A 19254-nucleotide genomic window follows, 5' to 3' on the forward strand; every position below is an offset into this window, starting at 1 on the left:
CATTGTGCTTTCTTAACTCACGGGTTCTTTAGAAGGATTAACAGTTTTTTCCTAAACGTTTTGAAAGTCATCTTTTTGTTGCTGATTTCTAACTTAATAACACTGTGATCAGAGAATGTGATCTGTATATTCTGTTTCTTTGAATTTTGTTGAGATTTGTTTTGTGGCCCAGTATGATACAGTGTCCACTACATCAACCTTGTTAATTTTGCTGCTCTTCAATCACCTTACCTTATTTTTTCTCTGCTTAATCTATCAGTTACTGGGAGAGTTTTAAAAGTTTACCACCACAGAGGTAGATTTATCTATTTCTTCTTTTAGTACTGCTAACCTTTACTTTACATATTTTTGAGGTTGTGTTATTAGATATAGTATGTTAATTTTTGCGTTTATTGTTACATCTATTGATCAAATGTTCAATATAGGGGTCCCGTGGCAACTTAGAGTGTGGATAGATCTACATGCTATAAGGGTGGCTTGGTAATGGTGAAAGCATCCCTCTGGTTGGGCTGGGTAAATTGGATTTTCAGCTCCAGGGAAGAAACACCCTTAAAATCAAAATTGCACCTTCTTAAAAAATTCTTAGATTTGACATTGCCAAACAAAATTAACACCCTCATATCCTCAAGTGCCAGAGGCTTTTGTCGTTATTAAAAACACTCTTAAGAGCTGCATTCCTTCTGGGATGCATGAGAGGTTGGGAAGGAAAGCTTTATTTTTCATGGGCCTTACAGACATTACTTCTGGTTGGTCAGACATGTTTCAGACCCTTGGACTTTCTTCTTCTTATTGCCTAGTATTTTCTATGAGACCTGAGCCAAATCCTGTTACCTCTCTGCTTTTTAGGTTCAATGACTGGTTCCCTTTTCCCCTGACAGAGTGAGGTGTGGAGAAATTGAAATAATAGTTGCATAGGGATTCTAAATAATTTATTAGTTCCCTCACTTGCTCTGCAGGAAACAAAAATAAAGTCTATAGAAGACAGTGTTCACAAGGATCAAGCAACAGAAATGATGTCAGCGATTCCCTCTTTTATTAGATTTTCGAATGGAATCAGACTATGTGAAGCTGGAAGGCATACAGAGAGACAAATTACATTTGGTCACATATGGGTGGGAATGGAACTTTTCAGCTCCAGTTCTTGAGCCTATGTGGTGCTGCGAAATCTTATTTTCATGCTGTGTTAGGGCAGCAGCTCCTGATTCTGATTGCGTTTCCTAAATAAGCACTCTGAGCTGGTCCTCTTTGCTAGCCCTTCCTTACTTCTCAGAGAGTTTCAATGAAGGGGGAGCAGGTGACCCAGTTAGGGTCCCCTGTTTCAAGTGTTCTTTCATTTGAATGTAACAATACTTCTCTGTCTCTTTTTTTTAAAAAAAACTTTATTTTTTGATTATAGAAGTAGCATATGATCACAAATTAAGAAATTAGAAATATAGAAATATATAAAACAAAAGTGAAAGTTTCTGATAATCTGTCTCCCTGACCTGTTCTCTTCTCTCCCTTTTTCTCTCTCTTTTTCTCTGTCTGTTTTTTGTTTTGTTTTGTTTTGTTTTGTTTTTGAGGCTGGGTCTCACTCTGTCACCCAGGCTGGAGTGCAGTGGCATAATCATGGCTCACTGTAGCCTTGACTTCCCTGGGCTCAGGTGATCCTCATGCCTTAGCCTCCCGAGAAGCTGAGACTACAGGTGCGTGCCACCACACCTGGCTAATTTTTGTATTTTTTATAGAGACAGGGTTTCACTGCGTTGCCCAGGCTGGTTTGAACTCCTGGGCTTAAGCAATCCTTCCATCTCTGCCTCCCAAAGTGATGGGATTACGGGCATGAGCCATCTCCTTCGGCCTCTTTTTTTTTTTTTTTTTTTTTTACATTTTTTTCATGTTTTTAAATGTGGGTTTTATTATTGTTCAGATGTGAAAAGGCCAACGGATCAAGAGACAGTTGCCATTTAAAAGATAGTACATTCACTGGGTGCAGTGGCTCACGCCTGTAAACCCAGCACTTTTGGAGGCCGAGGCGGGCAGATCAAGGATTTCGAGACCAGCCTGGCCAAAATGGCGAAACCCCATCTCTACTAAAAATACAAAAATTAGCCAGGTGTGGTGGTGGGTGCCTGTAATCCCAGATACTAGGGAGGCTGAGGCAGTAGAATTGCTTGAACCCAGGGGACGGAGGTTGCAGTGAGCTGAGATCGTGCCACTGCACCCCAGCCTGGGTGACAGAGCAAGACTCCGTCTCAAAAAAAAAAAAAAAAAAGAAAAAAAAGAAAAGATAGTACATTCTTTTCAAAAGGAACTATTATGGTACATTGTGTCTTATAATTTTTAAAATTTTTAATTATACTTTCAGTTCTGGGATACACATGCAGAACGTGCAGGTTTGTTACATAGGTATATATGTGCCATGGTGGTTTGCTGCACCCATCAACCCTTTGTCTACATTAAGTATTTCTCCTAATGTTATCCCTCCTCTTTCCCTGCAACTGCCGACAGGCCCCGGTGTGTGATGTTCCTTTCCCTGTGCCAATATGTTCTCATTGTTCAACTCCCACTTATGAGTGAGAACATGAGGTGTTCGGTTTTCTGTTCCTATGTTAATTTGCTGAGAATGATGGTTTCCAGCTTCATCCATGTCCCTGTAAAGGACATTAACTGATTGTTTTTTATGGCTGCATAGTATTCCATGGTGTATATGTGCCACATTTTCTTTATCCAGTCTATCATTGATGGGCATTTGGGTTTTAACATTTTTTAAAGAGTTGATGTCTCACTCTATCACTCAGGCTTGAGTGCAGCGGCACGATCAGGGCTCACTGCAGCCTCAAACTCTGGTGCTCAAGCTGTCTTCCCACTTCAGCTTTCCAAGTAGCTGGGACTACAGATGCACACCACCATGTCTAGCTAATGTTTTATATTTTTTTTAGAGATGGGGTGTCTCACTATGTTGCCCAGGCTGGTCTCGAACTCCTGGCCTCAAGTGATCCTCCTGCCTCTACCTCCCAAAGTGCTAGAATTACAGGCATGAGCTGCAGTGCCCTGCCCTAGTCCTCCTTTTTGTAATAATTTTAAAAAGCTTTTTTTGCTTATTGTTATTATTTTTAATTAACCCATAATATTTTATATATTTTTGGAGTACAGTGTGAGATTTTGATACACGTATCCATTAACCAATGTCTCCCTAATCCCTCCTTTTCCCCTACCTTTCCCCACCTCTAGTAACTACTACTGTACTCTCTACTTCTATGACATCAACTTTTTTAGTCCTGCTCTTTTTCTTTCTTTTTTTAAAAATTATTATTATTATACTTTAAATTTTAGGATACACGTGCACAACGTGCAGGTTTGTTACATATGTAAAGACCTTGGCTAATGTGAAAGAATATCTCCTTCTCACTCTCTGATCTTTTCCTTTAAATTTGCATTTCTCACAAAAGTGTAGTGTGAAAAAAAATCCAACTTGATGGGGGAGAGGGCTCCAGATTTTACAGAATATGGCTGCATGAAGTAAAGGTCAGGGGTTGAAGGAACTGGAATTAAAAATACCAATTACTCATCTTTATTTAAAAATGGGTAAATATAAGGCAGAAAATAATATTTTAGGTACACGCATCCTGATCTAGCTATGTTTATGTGTGTTGGGGTGATGGATGGACAAGAGGTATAGTTCAAATGAGATCATTTTTGTGAAATGGCTTTGTAAACTGTAACATGCCCTATAAATATGAGATTAGCTTTAATATTGGCCCTGACTCTCCAGTGTGGCTTTGTGTGTTTGTCTAAACAGTTAGTTAATATCTGTCAGTGGTCCATTGCACAAGGAACTGACAGTGGTATCCTGTGCCTCTGTTGTTGTTGTTTTTTTGCAGTTCTAAAAGCTTAGTTAATTGCCTTCATTAGCTTAATATATACCACGTGAAAAGTGTAGAAAAGCAGAACTCAAAACTCAGAGAATAAAGGACAGAACATAACTAACTACTGATATGCACAGTAGTTACCTGATGCAGGGAATTGAAGCATATAAGCTTCATCTAGTTCTACCTCAAATACAGTAAAGTGGATGACAGCACTCTATAAACTGTAAAGCTGAATAATAATGCCAAGGATTGTTGTCATCATGACTACTGAGATGGTCTGTCACCTAGTGACTTAGCTGTGATATGCTTCCAGGAACTTCCTGAGAGCTCCTGCAAGCCCCTTTCCTGTACAGGTGCTAGAAGGTGCCATAGAAATACAGTCTCCTGATGACTGTAAAAGCCAGGCAGCTAAATTTAATAAGACATTTGTCAAGGAGATGGAAGATTATGGCCAATTTTGGTAGACAGATAGTTGCCGGCTAAAACAAAGCACGTATTGAACTGTTTTGGAGTAGGAAGAAGCATTGCTATGACAACAAATTACTTATATTTGATTTAGAAGAAGGGAGCAGTGTAGCTTAATGGTTTAGAAAGCTCATGAGAACAGTTGTTGGCACAGGTTTATGTTAAAATATAAAATGTTAAGTATGATCTGTTAAATAATTGAGCACCTCAGTGCATTCTGTCTCTTCTCTCACTCTCTCTAACCAATAAAAGACAATATAAATAAATTCAAAGAAAAAAAAGCTAGCAGAGTTACATGCAAATTGTTCCATTTTATAAGGTGCCCAAATGAAATTCACAGCCAAAATTTGCTGGAATGCAAAAAATGTCGTTTCTTTATAGGAAAAAAAGAACCCAGAGACCTATTCACTGTGTTTTCATGCCATCCGAACCTGATGATGGTAGTTTGGAGTTTCTCATTCTGTAGGTGATTAATCTTTGTGATTGGTGGTATGTTTTATTTGAAAAGAAACTACACTTCAGACCATTTCTATCCTTTGACTGTGTTCATGCCTGAGAGAATGAGTAAACAGTCGTTTGTATGAGCTGGTTATTTGTAGTTCCCCTGGGGAAGTAGGTATCAGGCAGGTAGCTAAGGCATCTAGCATCTAGAGGAAGCTTGTGGATATAGAGGCTTTCTCTTAGAAAGATAGCTCTTTCCTTTTCCTAAAGGTAAAACCAAACAGATGGCCCATATTCACTGGGGATATGTCTCAGGGTCTTCTTCATCAGGTTCTGAGGATGGGTAGATCTAAGGACTCCTTGAGGGCTCTTGAGGCAGAGAATCAGATACTTTCTAATCTCTCCTTTTTTGCTTTTCCCTGATCCCCACTTTTACCCAGTACCATCTTCCTGTTTTCCCCTTATACTTCCAGAACAGTACAGTAAAGTAGGAAACCGGGAAAAGCTTGGAAAATGGAGGACTGACTCCAAGAGGACAGGAATAACTACCCTCAACTTTTAAACTGCCTCTGCAGGCAAAACTCACAAATTTGTATTCCCCCCGCCCCACCGCCCACCCAACTTCTTTGGAGGGAAAAATTCCATTGGTCACTGTTACTGGGAGGAGGCCGTGTCATAGAGTTCATTCAGAGGAGGAAGACTGAAAATAATAAGCCAGATCTTAGGCTAACCTTCTCCTGTAAAAGAGAAGTGGCCCAGAATCACAGCTGTTTGATGAATCATAGAATTTGCCTGGCATATAGTTTAAATTTCACCTTTTTATGTGACTTGGTGTTCTGTGTTTTACTAGTTGGCATCATGTCAGATCATGTTCTACCCTCCTCGGAAACTTCTGGTGCTCTCAGTTACTTACAAAATAAAATCCAGAATTGGTGAGCTGTTCCTTAAGGCCCTTCATGATGTGGAAATAGACCTCTTAGAAAAAGGTTGCAAAAGCAATGCATACTCATTATAGAAAATTTGGAAACTAAAGAATTTGGCAGACTTTTTCTGTAAAGGGCCAGATAGTAAATGTTTTAGGCTTTGTGAACCATGCTGTGTCTGCCACAACTACTCAACTCTGCTATTGAAACACAAAAGCAGCTACAGATAAGGCCAGTATGTGAGTGAATGTGTGTGGCAGTGTTCTACTAAAACTATATACAAATCAGTCAGTGGGCCACGTTTGGTTCGCGGGTTATTGTTTGCTGAACACCGCTATAGAAAATAAAAATCACTCATAGTCTTGCCACAAAAATGTTAACATTTTTGCTTATTCTCCTTCTTCTCTTCATATTATTTTACGTGCTTGTGTCTATACTGTATATTGCCAATTTTATACCTGATTTTTTTCACTAAGCATCCTCATAAACATTTCCTGTGTTATTTAAAACTTGTCGGCATAACTCTTAATGCCTATGTGGTACTCCATCCTGTAACTGGATCATAATTTACCTAGTCATTTCCTTTTTGTTTTTTTAGGGGGGAATGGATTCTTGCTCTGTCACCCAGGCTTGAGTGCAGTGGCATGATCTCAGCTCACTGCAACCTCTGCCTCCCAGGTTGAAGCGATTCTCGTGCCTCAGCCTCCCAGGTAGCTGGGACTACAGGCTACCATCACCGCGGCCGGCTAATTTTTGTATTTTGTAGTAGAGATGGGGTTTTACCATGTTGTCCAGGCTGGTCTCGAACTCCTGATCTTAAGTGATCCGCCCACGTCGGCCTCCCAAAGTGCTCCTATTTTTTTTTTTTTTTGCAGTTATGAACTTTAAAAACTTTCTTCTTGTACAAATCTTTGTGTTTCACATTATTTTGTAGGTCACTTTCCTTGAAGTAGAGTTACCAGGACAGGGGTATGGATGTTTTTAAGCAGCTTAATATCTCTTTTTTTTTTGTTTTTTTTTTTGTTTTAAAAAGGTAGTGCTTATGTACATTCCTACTAGCAGTGGGGACAAAGAGAGCCTCTTCCAACTCATCCTCACCAACATCAGATATTGTCACTAAAGCAAAATCTTTTTTTTAAAGCAAATTTTAAAAAAATGGCATCTAAGTTAATGTGTAATTCTTTGATTATTAAGGTGATTGGAGAAAAAGTTTCAAATGATTGTTGAATGATGAATGGGATCACATAGTTCTTCTTTGGCTCAGTTTTACATAAATGTACCTTGGGCCCTAACTTGCTTCTCCTTTTCCTCATGCAGTTCCCCCCTTTCATCTTCCTGGCTCCTTCTGTTAAAAAATTCTACTCATTCTTTAGGGCTCAATCCTATCTGTATTCATGTACCTGTCTGTGGAGTCCTCCCTATTTCCTCCTACTCGATATGATCTCTCTGCCTTTGAATCCCTGTAGCACTGTGTACCTCTCTTGTGGTACTTATCTCTTTCTGCCCCTTTTTGTGGTTATCTCTGTACTGGCTCTTATGCCTATGGCGTGGACACTGGGTAATGTTATCTTTGCATTGACTCCCAGAGCCTAGTAGAGAGCTTAGTGTACAATGGGCTGATTAGCCTACCAGAGCTATGTTGAAAGGTGCCTGAGGTCTGCTGCAGATGACCTTTCAAAAAATTCGATGTTGCAATTACCTGTGATGTTTACAGAAGGGATTGGGATCACTGATAAGAGATGCTTTGCTGGTTACTTAAGATGGGCTGTATCTATAAGTCCTAGTCACTCTTTTTTGTGAAATTTGAATCATCAAATTTTCCAAGTAGTGATAAAAAACAATTTTAGCATATGTTAGGCTATTCTGTTGTGTATCTGGTAGAAGTTTATGTGATGATGGAAATGTTTTATATCTGCACTGTCTGAGATGGTAGTCACTGGCCACATGTGGCTATTGTGCACTGTATATGTGGTTACTGCAACTGAGGAAGTGATTTTTTTTGTTTGTTTTACTAATTTTAAATACTTTAAATAGCCACATGTAGCTAGTGGTAACCATATGGGACAGTGCAGGATAATGTAGAATATTTAAAGTTATGGTCTCTTTTTTATGGCCAAAAGAAGCTGAGTATGTATAGTGACCCATGGTAACATTGACATTGTAGTTTTCTGGAATTTTGGAGAGGCAGTCTAGACCCTGGTAGAACCATAGAGAGAGAGAGAGGGGAAGCCATAAGTTTGGTTCAAAATGGAAACTGATTCCAGTGGGAGGTGTATGTTGTGAGAAAAAGGAGATGATGCCAGATTGGTAGGGTAGAGGCAGAGTACAATAAGCTGGAATACCTAGAAGAGACATTTGGACATAATACGATTGGTGATAGGGAACCATTAAAGATTCATGAAAAGAGGAGTGACAGATGAGTGTGGTGTTGCAAGGTCACCTTTGCCAGGCGTATGAAGCTGCTGGGAAAGGATGTGAGTTATTGGCCCCTCCTTCAGTGGATAGGGCTGGGCAGTAGTGATTCACAGACTCCATCAAAACCCAGCCACATCAGAAAACACAAATGATTTATTTTTGCATTAGCTTCCAGTTATTGTGTGCCTTCCTGTGGTTCAGATATACACCACCATATATTGTGGAGGGCTTGTAGCTGGGGGGCTGTGGAGAATGGCCGCCTGTGTGACAGGAGGCAGGCCAGTCCCCTTTGCTTAGCCGCAAGCAAAATTTTCATCTGTGACCCCGGTGCCTTGAAAGGTGTGTCTTGAATGGCTCTTTGACTCTTCAGAAACAATCTGGGAGCCCATTCATTCTGTTCTCACTTGCCTGCTTCCTTTAAGGGCCGATAGCAAATTTCTCATTTTACTGTTAGGAGAATATTTTCAATCTCATTTTTTAACCTTTAAATTAAGTTAACCTTTCAATTAAGTTGAATTAATATTCCTTCCCACTACCTACTCCTTACTGCCCTCACTCCGTCCTTTATTAGATTGCTTATATTTCCATAACTGCATCGTGACCTTAGCACATGGACTTAATCATTAACTATCATATTCCTAAAAACAGCCTTTGGACTCATTTTTAAGAAAAAGAAAAACACTATTAAAGGGATTCTCTCTCTTCTCACACTCTCCCACATGCCCAGCTAGCCCAGCTACCCTCGTTCTCTACCCTACCTGTACTCCCACCCTCCATGCCCACTTTGGCTCAGGGAGATGGTCCAGCTGAGGAACAGCCTCCCTTTTGGGAAAACATGCTCCAGTTAAATCATACCTAGTAAGTCTTCAGAAACTCTGACCCAGGAGGGGCTTTGGGACACAACTGACAATTAAATCTCCCGGTGTCAGGAGATCTTGCAACTGAGAACTGAGTGCCCCTTCCACCTTGCTCATAATTGACAGGGGCCATTGCCTTGTGTGGGCCTCACCTCACCTGGCATCACCACTCCTCGCCCCACCTTACCTCACCTTACTCCACCTTACCCCACCATACCTCACCTCACCTTCTCTCCTGCTCTTGAGAGACAACTAGGTAACTGTGAGTAGCACTTCTCCCTTGGCATAGTGAAGCAGCTTCCTCACTGATGCTCAATTCAAGGAAAGAGAAAAGTTCTTGCCTTGAGTTATCATGGGGCAGGGGGGAAGGGGAAATTTTTTTAAAAAACTACTTTGAGCTTCACACTTAAGATTTTTACAAAAATCAATTATATTTGATTTCTCTTTTGATCATGAAGGTGGTATATAGTTTAAGGGTTGAGGCATGGATACTACTGGAATCAGACACTAGTGGACTAGAATTTTGGTTCTATCACTTGCTAGCTGTTTGAACTTGGGGAAGTTTCTTAATTTCTTTGAACCTCAGTTTACTTGTCTGTAAAATGGAGATAATAATGCTTGCTTTGCATGATTGTTGTAAAGATTAGAGAGTGTCTGTACAGCATGATTCCTGGGACCCAGTAAGGACTCAATAAAAGGTAGTTGTTATTATTAAAGCAGGTCATTTATGTTTGTAACAACCATAGGGTTAAGCTCATTGTCCCAACATCCTTTTTTCTCATCCCTCAGCATGCTTGCTTTTGCCTTCCCGAAGCTGAAGATATTTATCCTCAGGGCAAGAGACATTGGGTGTGAGGGATTTAATGAGACAGATTTTCTTGACAGAGGGATTCTTAGGTCAAGATGAGTAAGGAAAACTCGAGTAAGGAAAACTCGAGAGCTGGATGAGTAAGGAAAACTCGAGAGCGGCCTTTGCCAAGGAAATCTAAAGCAATTGCCGCCCTGTTGGAGAGATTTCTGTCCTGTCTGAAGGTAGGAATGGGGGATGGATGGATGGATAGATGACAGCCTTCTGCTGGCCTTTCGGAGAGCACATTCCCAGGAAAATAGCCTCTACTTTCTGCAGTATGGGAGTGAGGGCGGGGGACGGATATTGTTTTTGAGTGAAGGAAACCTTGTGTTCCATACTTAAGCGTCATGTTCCCCCAACCTGGGATGCTCTGTTGGCCTCATTTAAGGAAACCTTTCCAGTTGATCTTTTAATCTTCAGAAATAACACCAGAAATCAGTTATGCCATCACTTTCCTTATACAACTAACTAGCTTTCACTTAGCAGATTTTGTTCTAGGGATTCAGTGTGTCTGGATATTGAATTTTTGTACTGTCCGGGCAAGGTTTTCTGAGAGTGGTATGTGTGATGTATGTGGATAAGGGGTTGGGGGTGGCTCAGAGGGTGAGGGTGTGGAGCATTATCTTCAAAATCCCTGAGCAAGGCTGAGGGTGTTTCCATGTCTACTGCCCTAATGAGGATTCTAGCAAATAGGGGCAGTGCTGACTCATTCATAGATATTAAAATAAAATGTTAAGGGGGCTTCCTTCTAAGAGCCAACTCTAAGGCATTCTGTCCAAATTTACTCGTCTCTGTTGCTATCTCTTTTGTTAGAATGAGAAGATACTCTTGAAAAACTGTTTATGATACAAATTTGTATGTTAAATCCTACTTTTAGTGCAGAGAGGCAGCTTGCAAAAAGTAAATTCCACGGAGAGCCTTTTAGACAAACTCCTTTGGTAATGTGAATTGTAGCCTTTGAATTTCTTGGTTGTTAAATCTTGATTTTTATATATAGGTTTGCTTCAAGCAGTTTAGCTATTTTTTTACATTTTAGTAGAACGACTGGGTATGTTCCTTTTATAAAATACTCAGAGAAATGGAACCAGTGTCATGGTCTCCCTTGATCTAAGTTCCCAGAGACTTAAGACCTCAGAGCTGTAGCAGCAACTCAGCGAGTTCCATCAGCATACCGGTTCCCAGCAGCTTTTCTCTATCTGTATTTTAAGGAGTTGTATACAGAGTCACTTTTCATGATGACAAGATGCAGGGTAATATGATTTGAAAAAAGAACTGAATGAATCTTTTTTTTCCCTCTGTATTTTAATGGAGGCAAACTGAATGAATTCTTTCCTTAGTCCCTTCTGCTGGTCTTTGCCTTGGTTGAAACCTCCTTTTCCAACTTTGCTCAGCCACCCTCTGGGGTTACCTGCTGCTTGGGCTGAAGTCCTAAGGCTTAGCGACAAGTAACCATGTTGCCTCCGAGGCTAGTGGGCACAGCTGAACACTAATATTTGGGCCCTTTCAGCTTGATTTGAAGAAATGCCACTGCTAAATGTCATCTTTTTTTGTGGATCCCTATTTGACTGACTCTTTGGATAAAACAGGTGGGCAGGCAACAAATTAAGTGGGAAATGTTTCTGTGAAACAAATCCATTTAATAGTGTTACCTCATAAATAAGTAACAAACACAACCCTACTCCCTAACCCGCACTAGCCCATATAGCCAGAATGGAAAAGTAGATTGTTTCTTTGTTGCTTCTCTTACGGTTTTACTCAAGTGAATTATCAGATCAGACCCCTGTTTGTACAGAAGTTTCAAAAATGTTTGTTGTAAATTGATCTGAGCCAGTTTGGTTTTCCACAGTTAATTACACTCTATTCTGGTAGGTATCATTAATCTCCAATAGTAAGAGGTAGGTAAGGGCTATAGGTTTTTCCCCCACAGCCAGTAGATTACAGTGAAAGGAATTCTGATTAAATTCTGCCATGTAATTTTATTAATAATCAGGCACAAGACAGTTACACAGCCTGACCTGTACACCCAGAGACATTCCAGTACTTTTTTTGCAAACCACCATATTGTGTGAAAGGTTCACCGTAGATAGATGTGATGATATTTTAGCAGTAGGAGTCAGCTTACCTTCTAATTAGAGGGCACATCTGAGTCCTCCATTAAGTGTCTGGACATAAGATTTGTTGGGACTCCTGAGCCTAAGGTGTCATTTTAAAGGGGTGAAGAATGTTGGGCTAACCAGAGTCTTATATCCAATTCATGCAAAAGTGGGAGCAACTGAATATTTCTAAATGATATACCTGTCTTGAACACTAGGCAGTTTCCCTAATGAAATATTTCTAGTATCCATTGTTGTAACAAACAGACGATCAGAAGTACTTCAGAGCTGAAGCGTGTGTGACTTTTTTCCCCATTAGAAAAAAGTTGAGGTATATTTAACATACAGTAAAATTCACCCTTCTAATGGTATAGTTCTGTGAATTTTGACAAATGCATACAGTTCTAGGAACACTCCAGTCAAGATAGAGAATATTCCCACCACCCCCAAAGATTCCTCTGTGCCTTGATTGTAGGATTTTTTAAGAGCAGCTTTACTGAGATATAATTCATATACCATAAAATTCACCTACTTGAAGTGTATAATTCAGTGGTTTTCGTATACTACATTAAAAAAAATTGTGGTTAAATATATACATATAAAATACAAAATTTGCCATTTTAAGCATATTTAAGTGTACACTTCGGTAGCATTAATTTCATTCAGGATGTTATGCAACCACCACTCCTATTTCTAGCACTTTTTTTTTTTTTAAATCACACCAAACAGCAGCTCTGTACACATTAAGCAATAACTTCCAATTCTTACCTTCCCCAGGCCCTGGTAACCACTGTTCTACTTTCTGTCTCTATAAATGTGCCTATTCTAGGAACCTATTATCGGTGGAATCATATAATATTTGTCCTTTTATGTCTGGCTTGTTTTACTTAGCAAAATGTTTTCAAGGTTGTAGCATGTATCAGAACTTTGTTCCCTTTTTAAGGGTGAGTAATATTACATTGTATGTATAGATCACATTTTATTTATCTGTCAGTGGACATTTAGGTTTCTACCTTTTGGCTATTGTGAATAATGCTGCAGTGAATGTCAGCATACAAGTATTTGAGTCCTTGTTTTCAGTTCTTTTGGGTATGTATATACCTAGGAGTGGAATTGCTGGGTCATATGGTAATTCTATGTTTAGCTTTTTGAGGAACTGCCAAACTGTTTTCCACAGCAACTGGCCACTTTACATTCCCACCAGTAATGTACAAGGGTTCCAATTTCTACATATCCTCACCAGCACTTGTTATTTTCTATTTTTAAAATTATAGCCATCCTAGCAGTATGAAGTGGTATATCATTGTGGTTTTGTTTTGCATTTCCCTGATGACTAATGATGTTGAACTTTATTTCATGTGCTTATTAGCCATTTGTATATCTTCTTTGGAGAAATGTTTGTTCAAGTTCTTTGCCCATTTTTTGAAAAACCTGGGTTTTTGTTGCGAGGAATTCTTGATTGTAGGCTTTGATTAGACATTTCAGTTGCTAACTAATATCACCCCTGGAGTTTGTATTCTCAATTAGGGGTCTTCAGATGTTAACAGTGGTGTGTGGTAAATGTTTAAAGCTCTGATTTATGGCATTTGCCAATTTCCATGGTCAATTTCAAGCTACCAGTCTGGCCCCTCACTAAGGTAACAAAGGAGTTGGGAAGAGATGTACACAAATCAACTCTTTCTAGCCAGTGCTATTGGGCTTCCAGCATGCAACAGAATGTTAACTCACCACCCTATGGTGTAGAATAAAACTAACACGGAGGCATATTTATCACAGTGTCTACACTGAAACTATTTAAATTAAATTAGACATAACTAAAAGTAAATGAAAATAATTTTCAATTACAACACTTTAGCTCCTTCAATAAAAGTAAGAATAATTATTTGTTGAGCACATCATATGCTGGACGTGTTCCAAGTATTAATAGATATTATCAGTAAATAGAGGAAGAAATGTAGAATAAGTTAGTAGTAGGCTGGGACTTGAAGTCAGACCCCAGAGCCCATGTGTTTGATCTCTTTACCGCACTGTCTTCTATCCCATTAGCGGAATTTACTTACTGAGTGTTGACTACTATAAACAGAGTAGACTACTTTCTTCTAACCCCAGGGATGCTTCTGTGTTACTTTGTACCCTCCAGCCTCTCTAAATCCTGTTCAAACTGGAATTGAAAACTAAAGCTGTGGTGGTACCACATATCAACAAACTGTAAGGGGTTAAAAATATCCTTTTCCTGGTTGCAAAAAAGCATGCGTTGTAAGAAAAATTTAAGCAAGTGAGAAATGGCAAAAATAGAAAGTGAAAGTCCCCCATAAACCCATCTGCCAGAGATAATCATTATTAACAACTAGCATTTATTCTTTCAGAGCTTTTTCTTTACACATTTTTTAAAAATAACAATGGGATGATTTCTTATAATCTGAGTCTCTTTTCACTTGATAATATAGTTAGGCTATTTTCCATGCCAGTGTGTATAGCTCTACTTCATTCATTTTAATAGCTTTACTTCATTTATTTTAACAGCTACATAATATCCCTTGTGTGAAGGAGATGTAAGGGATTTTGAAGGGCTATTTTGAAGAAGTGATGATAGGTGGCACATGGGATAAAAAGGTTGAAAACTACTGTTGGGTACCAACAATAGTGGCACTATACTTTCCATTTCTCCCCCCAGAGGCTACTATAACTTACCTGAAACGATAAGACAAAAATCCATGAGCACTGGGAAGAGTTACAGGAAAACTCAAACTAAGCTAGTCAGGGATAATTGAGAGATAAGACTACATATCAAATTCCTTCACATGTCTTTAGGGCTTTACAGCTCTGGTCTTTGAAACCCTATTTGGAATCTTTCTTAATCTCCAGTAGGCCCTGCTTTGAGTTTGGGAAACATTGTTTTCCAGGAAATACAACCTTTTAATTTCCCCTCATCTGTTCCTCATCTTGAGAGATGGCCACTGTCATGTTTTCTTGCTGTGATAATCTGTCAGGTTTTTTGTTGTTGTTGTTGTTTGTTTTTGAGACAAGGTCTTGTTCTGTCACTCAGGCTGGAGTGCAGTGGCGTGATCATAGCTCACTGCAACCTTGAACTCCTAGGCTGAAGCAATCCTCCCACCACAGCCTCCTGAGTAGCGGGGACTGCCACCATTCCTTGCTTTTTTTTTTTTTTTTTTTTTTTTTACTTTTTTCTACAGATGGGGTCTCACTATATTGCCCAGGCTATTTTGGAACTCCTGGGCTCACATGATCGTCCTGCCTTGGCCTCCCAAAGTGCTGGGCTTACAGGCATGAGCTGACATGCCTTGGCCTGATATGTCAGTTTTCAGTGGTTGTCAGTGTTTCTTTGTTTTCTCCTCTGTCCTAGGCACTTGTCACTAGGAAAGTGCCTAATGACTCCATCAGGTGTGGCATTTATTATTGTTGCAACAGGGAATTGATAAGAGAAAAGAAGGCTATGTGGGGGATGAGTTAGCCAAGAAGTGGAAGAAGACAGCTGTTATTAGGTTGCTGTCAAAATAGCTTGCTTTACTCTCTGGCGTGTATCACTCCAGGGAATGAAATAATCCAAGAACGATAAGCTCTCAATTGCCATCTGTTGGTTTGTGATGCTGCTTGCCTTGTTCTAGTTAACATTGAACACTGACCTCACATGGCATTTGGAGAAACTTAGAGGAGAATAAGATGATCATAGGGTGTAAAGCAAACTGACTGAACGCTTGCAGAGAGATGGGCTAAAGGCCAGTGGTATCAGTTTATCAGGATTTGTCTGCCTTACACTCTCTTATCCTTCCCTCTTTACCCCAGGGAGCTGGCAGAATGGTGTTTCCTCTGTAATATGACATATTTAGATTCTTTTACCAGTTTAAAGAAGTTAATTTAATGGGGGTAAAGGGGGCTAAGTTTTTAGGGTTGGGGTCAGGTACTATCCTTTATAAGAAAGATTATGGGTGTTTGAAGCTCATGAATGGACATGTCATTATCTTTCAAATTACATGCTAAGGATCAGGTTTGTATCATATGTATTTTACTATGCTTTCTGGTCCATATCTCAGACAAATCACTCTATGCCAGCTGTGCTAGGTGCCAGCAGCCATGAACTGTGCCAGAGACCCTGCCTCCCTGGCTTAGGTTGATTGGACTGAGTGGCCACCTGTCACCAAGACAGCCCATCTGTCACCTAGCAGGTAACATGGGCTTGACGAGCTGAGAGCTGGCCCTTTCGTATTCCTCTCTTAGGAAATTAGAATTGGGAAGCTGAGAGCCTAAGGCAGTTTGTAACAGGGAAAAGAGCCAAAAGATGATGGGGAGTGGAGCAGTCATGACAGTCCATGTCCTAGCTAGTTTTATGAAGGGACAGAAACCATGAGCAAACAGAGGGACCTTGCAAGGGAGGAAGAGAGATGCCTTGAGAGACAGAAGAGCTGTTTCCTACAGACACCATGAACCCAGAACCACTTTCCAGTTCTCCTGAGGCCCAGCTTTATCCTACCCTAGGATTCGAATGGGATACCCGTATTCTTTCCACAAACCTCCCTTTTCTTGAGCCAGCTTGAATGAGACTCTGTTTTCCCACAATGGAAATTATCAGACCAGATCTAGGCTCCTACCTTTACAATCAACTTCTGGGTTGAGTCAACAACAGTTGGTTTACATTTAAGGCTAACATGAAGTGCTGAAGACTATTCTAGGTATTACGGGGAACAGTGGAAAAACACAGATACCTGATTATTTCTGTCAAGCTCAGTGCTGACGTTATGGGCTTTGAATCCGTGTTCCTGGCAAACAGTGAGAATGAAAAGAGGCAGGGATCCTGACTGTTCATTTATCACTTCACAGCTCTCAACCAACAGGGGGCCTTCTTTATCCTATTTAACCTCTCAGTAGAGTATTTGCCTTTTGCTTATTCCTCTTTCCAGTCAACTCTTGATTATTCATGTAATAGAGGAAAGCATTAATGTGAATGATAGAAGACTGCCCCACCTTGGCCTCTCTTCCCTGCCACAGCAGCATCCAGTCACAGAAATGGAAACAACTAGCAGGAGAGGTAAGGAGGCTGAAAAAAGGTGGGATGGGGCCAAGCAAATTAACATTGTTTCTTCTACTTTTATACCTTCTTTCTGTTAATAAATGCCGCCTGTTTGAGTTTCTCTTCTGGTGTCACTAGGAGATTGCTGGAAAAGCAATGCCATTTGCTTGATTTAAGTCAAAATATGGGATCTTTTAAAAAACTAAAATAGAGTTGGGGGCAATTGACTAGGCTGTTAGTTTCCTCTCCCATCTATTGTACCCCCTTTTTGTCGGTGCCATCCAGCTTTCTTGTTGGCTGAGTTTAATGTTGGGCCACTAGCAACCATTCTTCAGGATTTGGGACTCAGCTAGCCAAAATATCCACAATAGTATTTCTCAAAGTATGGTTCTTGACCCACTTGCATCAGAGTCACCATGTGTGCTTTTTAAAAATGCGGATTCCGTCCACCTTGAATGCATTGAAGGAAAAATGCTAATTCCTGAGCCCTATCCCAGAACTATTGAGTCCAGATATTGGGGTGGGGGACAGAATTGGCTTGGAAATATGAATTTTAACTTACCCAACTCCAGGTGATATTTATGTGCTCTCAACTTTGAGAAAGGCTACTCTGTAAAATGGTCTGAGGGGATTTGGAGGGTAGCTCTGGGAAATTACCAACACTTCTCTTTCACTCACTATTTGTAAAGCAAGTGAGTGGGTGGGGAGAGGAAAGTGGGGCATTCCAGGTGTCAGAAGGTATTTTTCTAAGTGCAGATAGTTAAAGGCTGTCTACTGAAAGGAAAGTGAAGAAAAATAGAGATGCCAGCATGCTAAATTAGATGACACTTAACACTCAAACATTTGTTGAATTAATGCCTGAATAATTAAGAGTTGATTGGGCAGAGACACAGGAAGATTGTGTTTAAGTTACAGACTTGGCTTGCATCCGTGTTTCCTTCTAAAGAGACCACCTTCTCCATTTCTGCATTGTCTTTCTTTAGAGTGAAAATAGCTAGTCATCCCCAACATATTTGGGGTTTTGTGGTAATTTAGATATCTAATAGGCGCCGCATAATGCCATTTAATGGTTGCACCTAAATATAACCCTACTAATCAAAATGAGGATATTGTGTTTAAGAGTCTGGCTATATAGTCTCTGGTCTCATTATAGTGTTGAGTCTTTTTTCAAAAACTGTCTCTATGGAGTAAAGCAGGGTCCTGTGTTTCATTGCTTTCCAGACATTCCCCAACAAGTGCTGAATGGATTTTGTTGCAAAAGTTTCTTTGGAAGTCTATTTAGAATTCAGATTGCATTTTCCCAGGGACACAATATTCTTCTTGTGGTTCAGGTTCCCAGACCAGCTGGCAAAAGCCTATTTAATGTGAAGTAGAGTAGAAGTCCAACCCCACTAGCCCCTTACCAGAATGCCTAAAAATATTTTTGATGGGGAAAAGCCTCAGGGTTCAGACCTGTGATCCTAGGCATACATCCCAGCTTCATTCTCTGAGCAGCATCATAGGGATTTATTGTTGGAGGGAACAATTCAAACTCCTTTTCTAGGCCTCCTAGGCTTTGTGTGATCTGACCTTTCTGCTCATCTCTCCAGTATCTTTTCTTACCATGTTTCCTCTGGCACTCTATACTATCCAGGCAAAAGGAACTACTTTAAGTTCCCTGAAGGCGTCTTTGTAACCTCTGGGTCATTTAAGCCTTTAGCTATGCTCTTCCCTCTGCCTGGAGCCTCCTCCTCTTGCCTACCCCTTCTCACTGGTGTTTTGTGTTACAGCCCTCAAAGCTCTGATCACCATTTTTATTATAGAGTGATTTGTATGCTTTATGTCATTTATCTTCCCTTCTGCCAGACTGAATACTCCACAGAAGCAAAGACCATGTCTATGTTCTATGTTACTCACTGTAGTATGCCCAGCACTTAGCATAGTGCCTGGTTCTTAAGTAGTAGTAGGTTCTTAATAATGATATGGCCGGTGAATGAATGATCTTGTCCAGGGGTTCCCCACCCTCTTTTACAGATGTGGACCCTGAGATTTAGAGGGGCCAAGTTTTTTTTTTCCAAGTCCATAGCAGCTGTTTTGGAATTAGAACTTAGGCCTTCTGATTTCCAGGCAATGGTATTTTCTTCCGGAGGTATACATTTCTATAAATAAAGTCTGAATGCATTGGAATAACTTATCCTGGGGGTTATTTGTAGCAGTCTCAAATCATTTGATCCGGGTCACTACTGGTGATATATAGAGGGAAATAGGAGAGTGAAGTAATGCAGAACATACCTTCTGTAATTTAGATTTGGATCATTTTTGCTGGGCCTGGAGAGGAGGAGCTAGGGGAGTAC

General features: G+C 40.1%; 1 protein-coding gene across 15 annotated transcripts in view; it reads left to right on the forward strand.

Moving 5' to 3' along the window:
* TMEM164 (transmembrane protein 164) overlaps positions 1–19254 on the forward strand; it is a 175274-nt gene that overhangs the window by 26040 nt on the left and 129980 nt on the right. The window contains exon 1 of one of the 15 annotated variants that reach the window (XM_055268662.2): positions 16562–16939. The exons of 13 other annotated variants lie outside the window; for them this stretch is intronic. In XM_055268662.2, the coding sequence (XP_055124637.1) occupies positions 16856–16939 (84 nt within the window). In that variant the 5' untranslated portion in view covers positions 16562–16855. Of the gene's footprint in view, positions 1–16561; positions 16940–19254 lie in introns of those variants that run through there. One more of the 15 variants, XM_055268665.2, reaches the window with a different exon arrangement.

This window comes from Symphalangus syndactylus, chromosome X, assembly GCF_028878055.3.
Source record: "Symphalangus syndactylus isolate Jambi chromosome X, NHGRI_mSymSyn1-v2.1_pri, whole genome shotgun sequence".
Taxonomy (NCBI): domain Eukaryota; kingdom Metazoa; phylum Chordata; class Mammalia; order Primates; family Hylobatidae; genus Symphalangus; species Symphalangus syndactylus.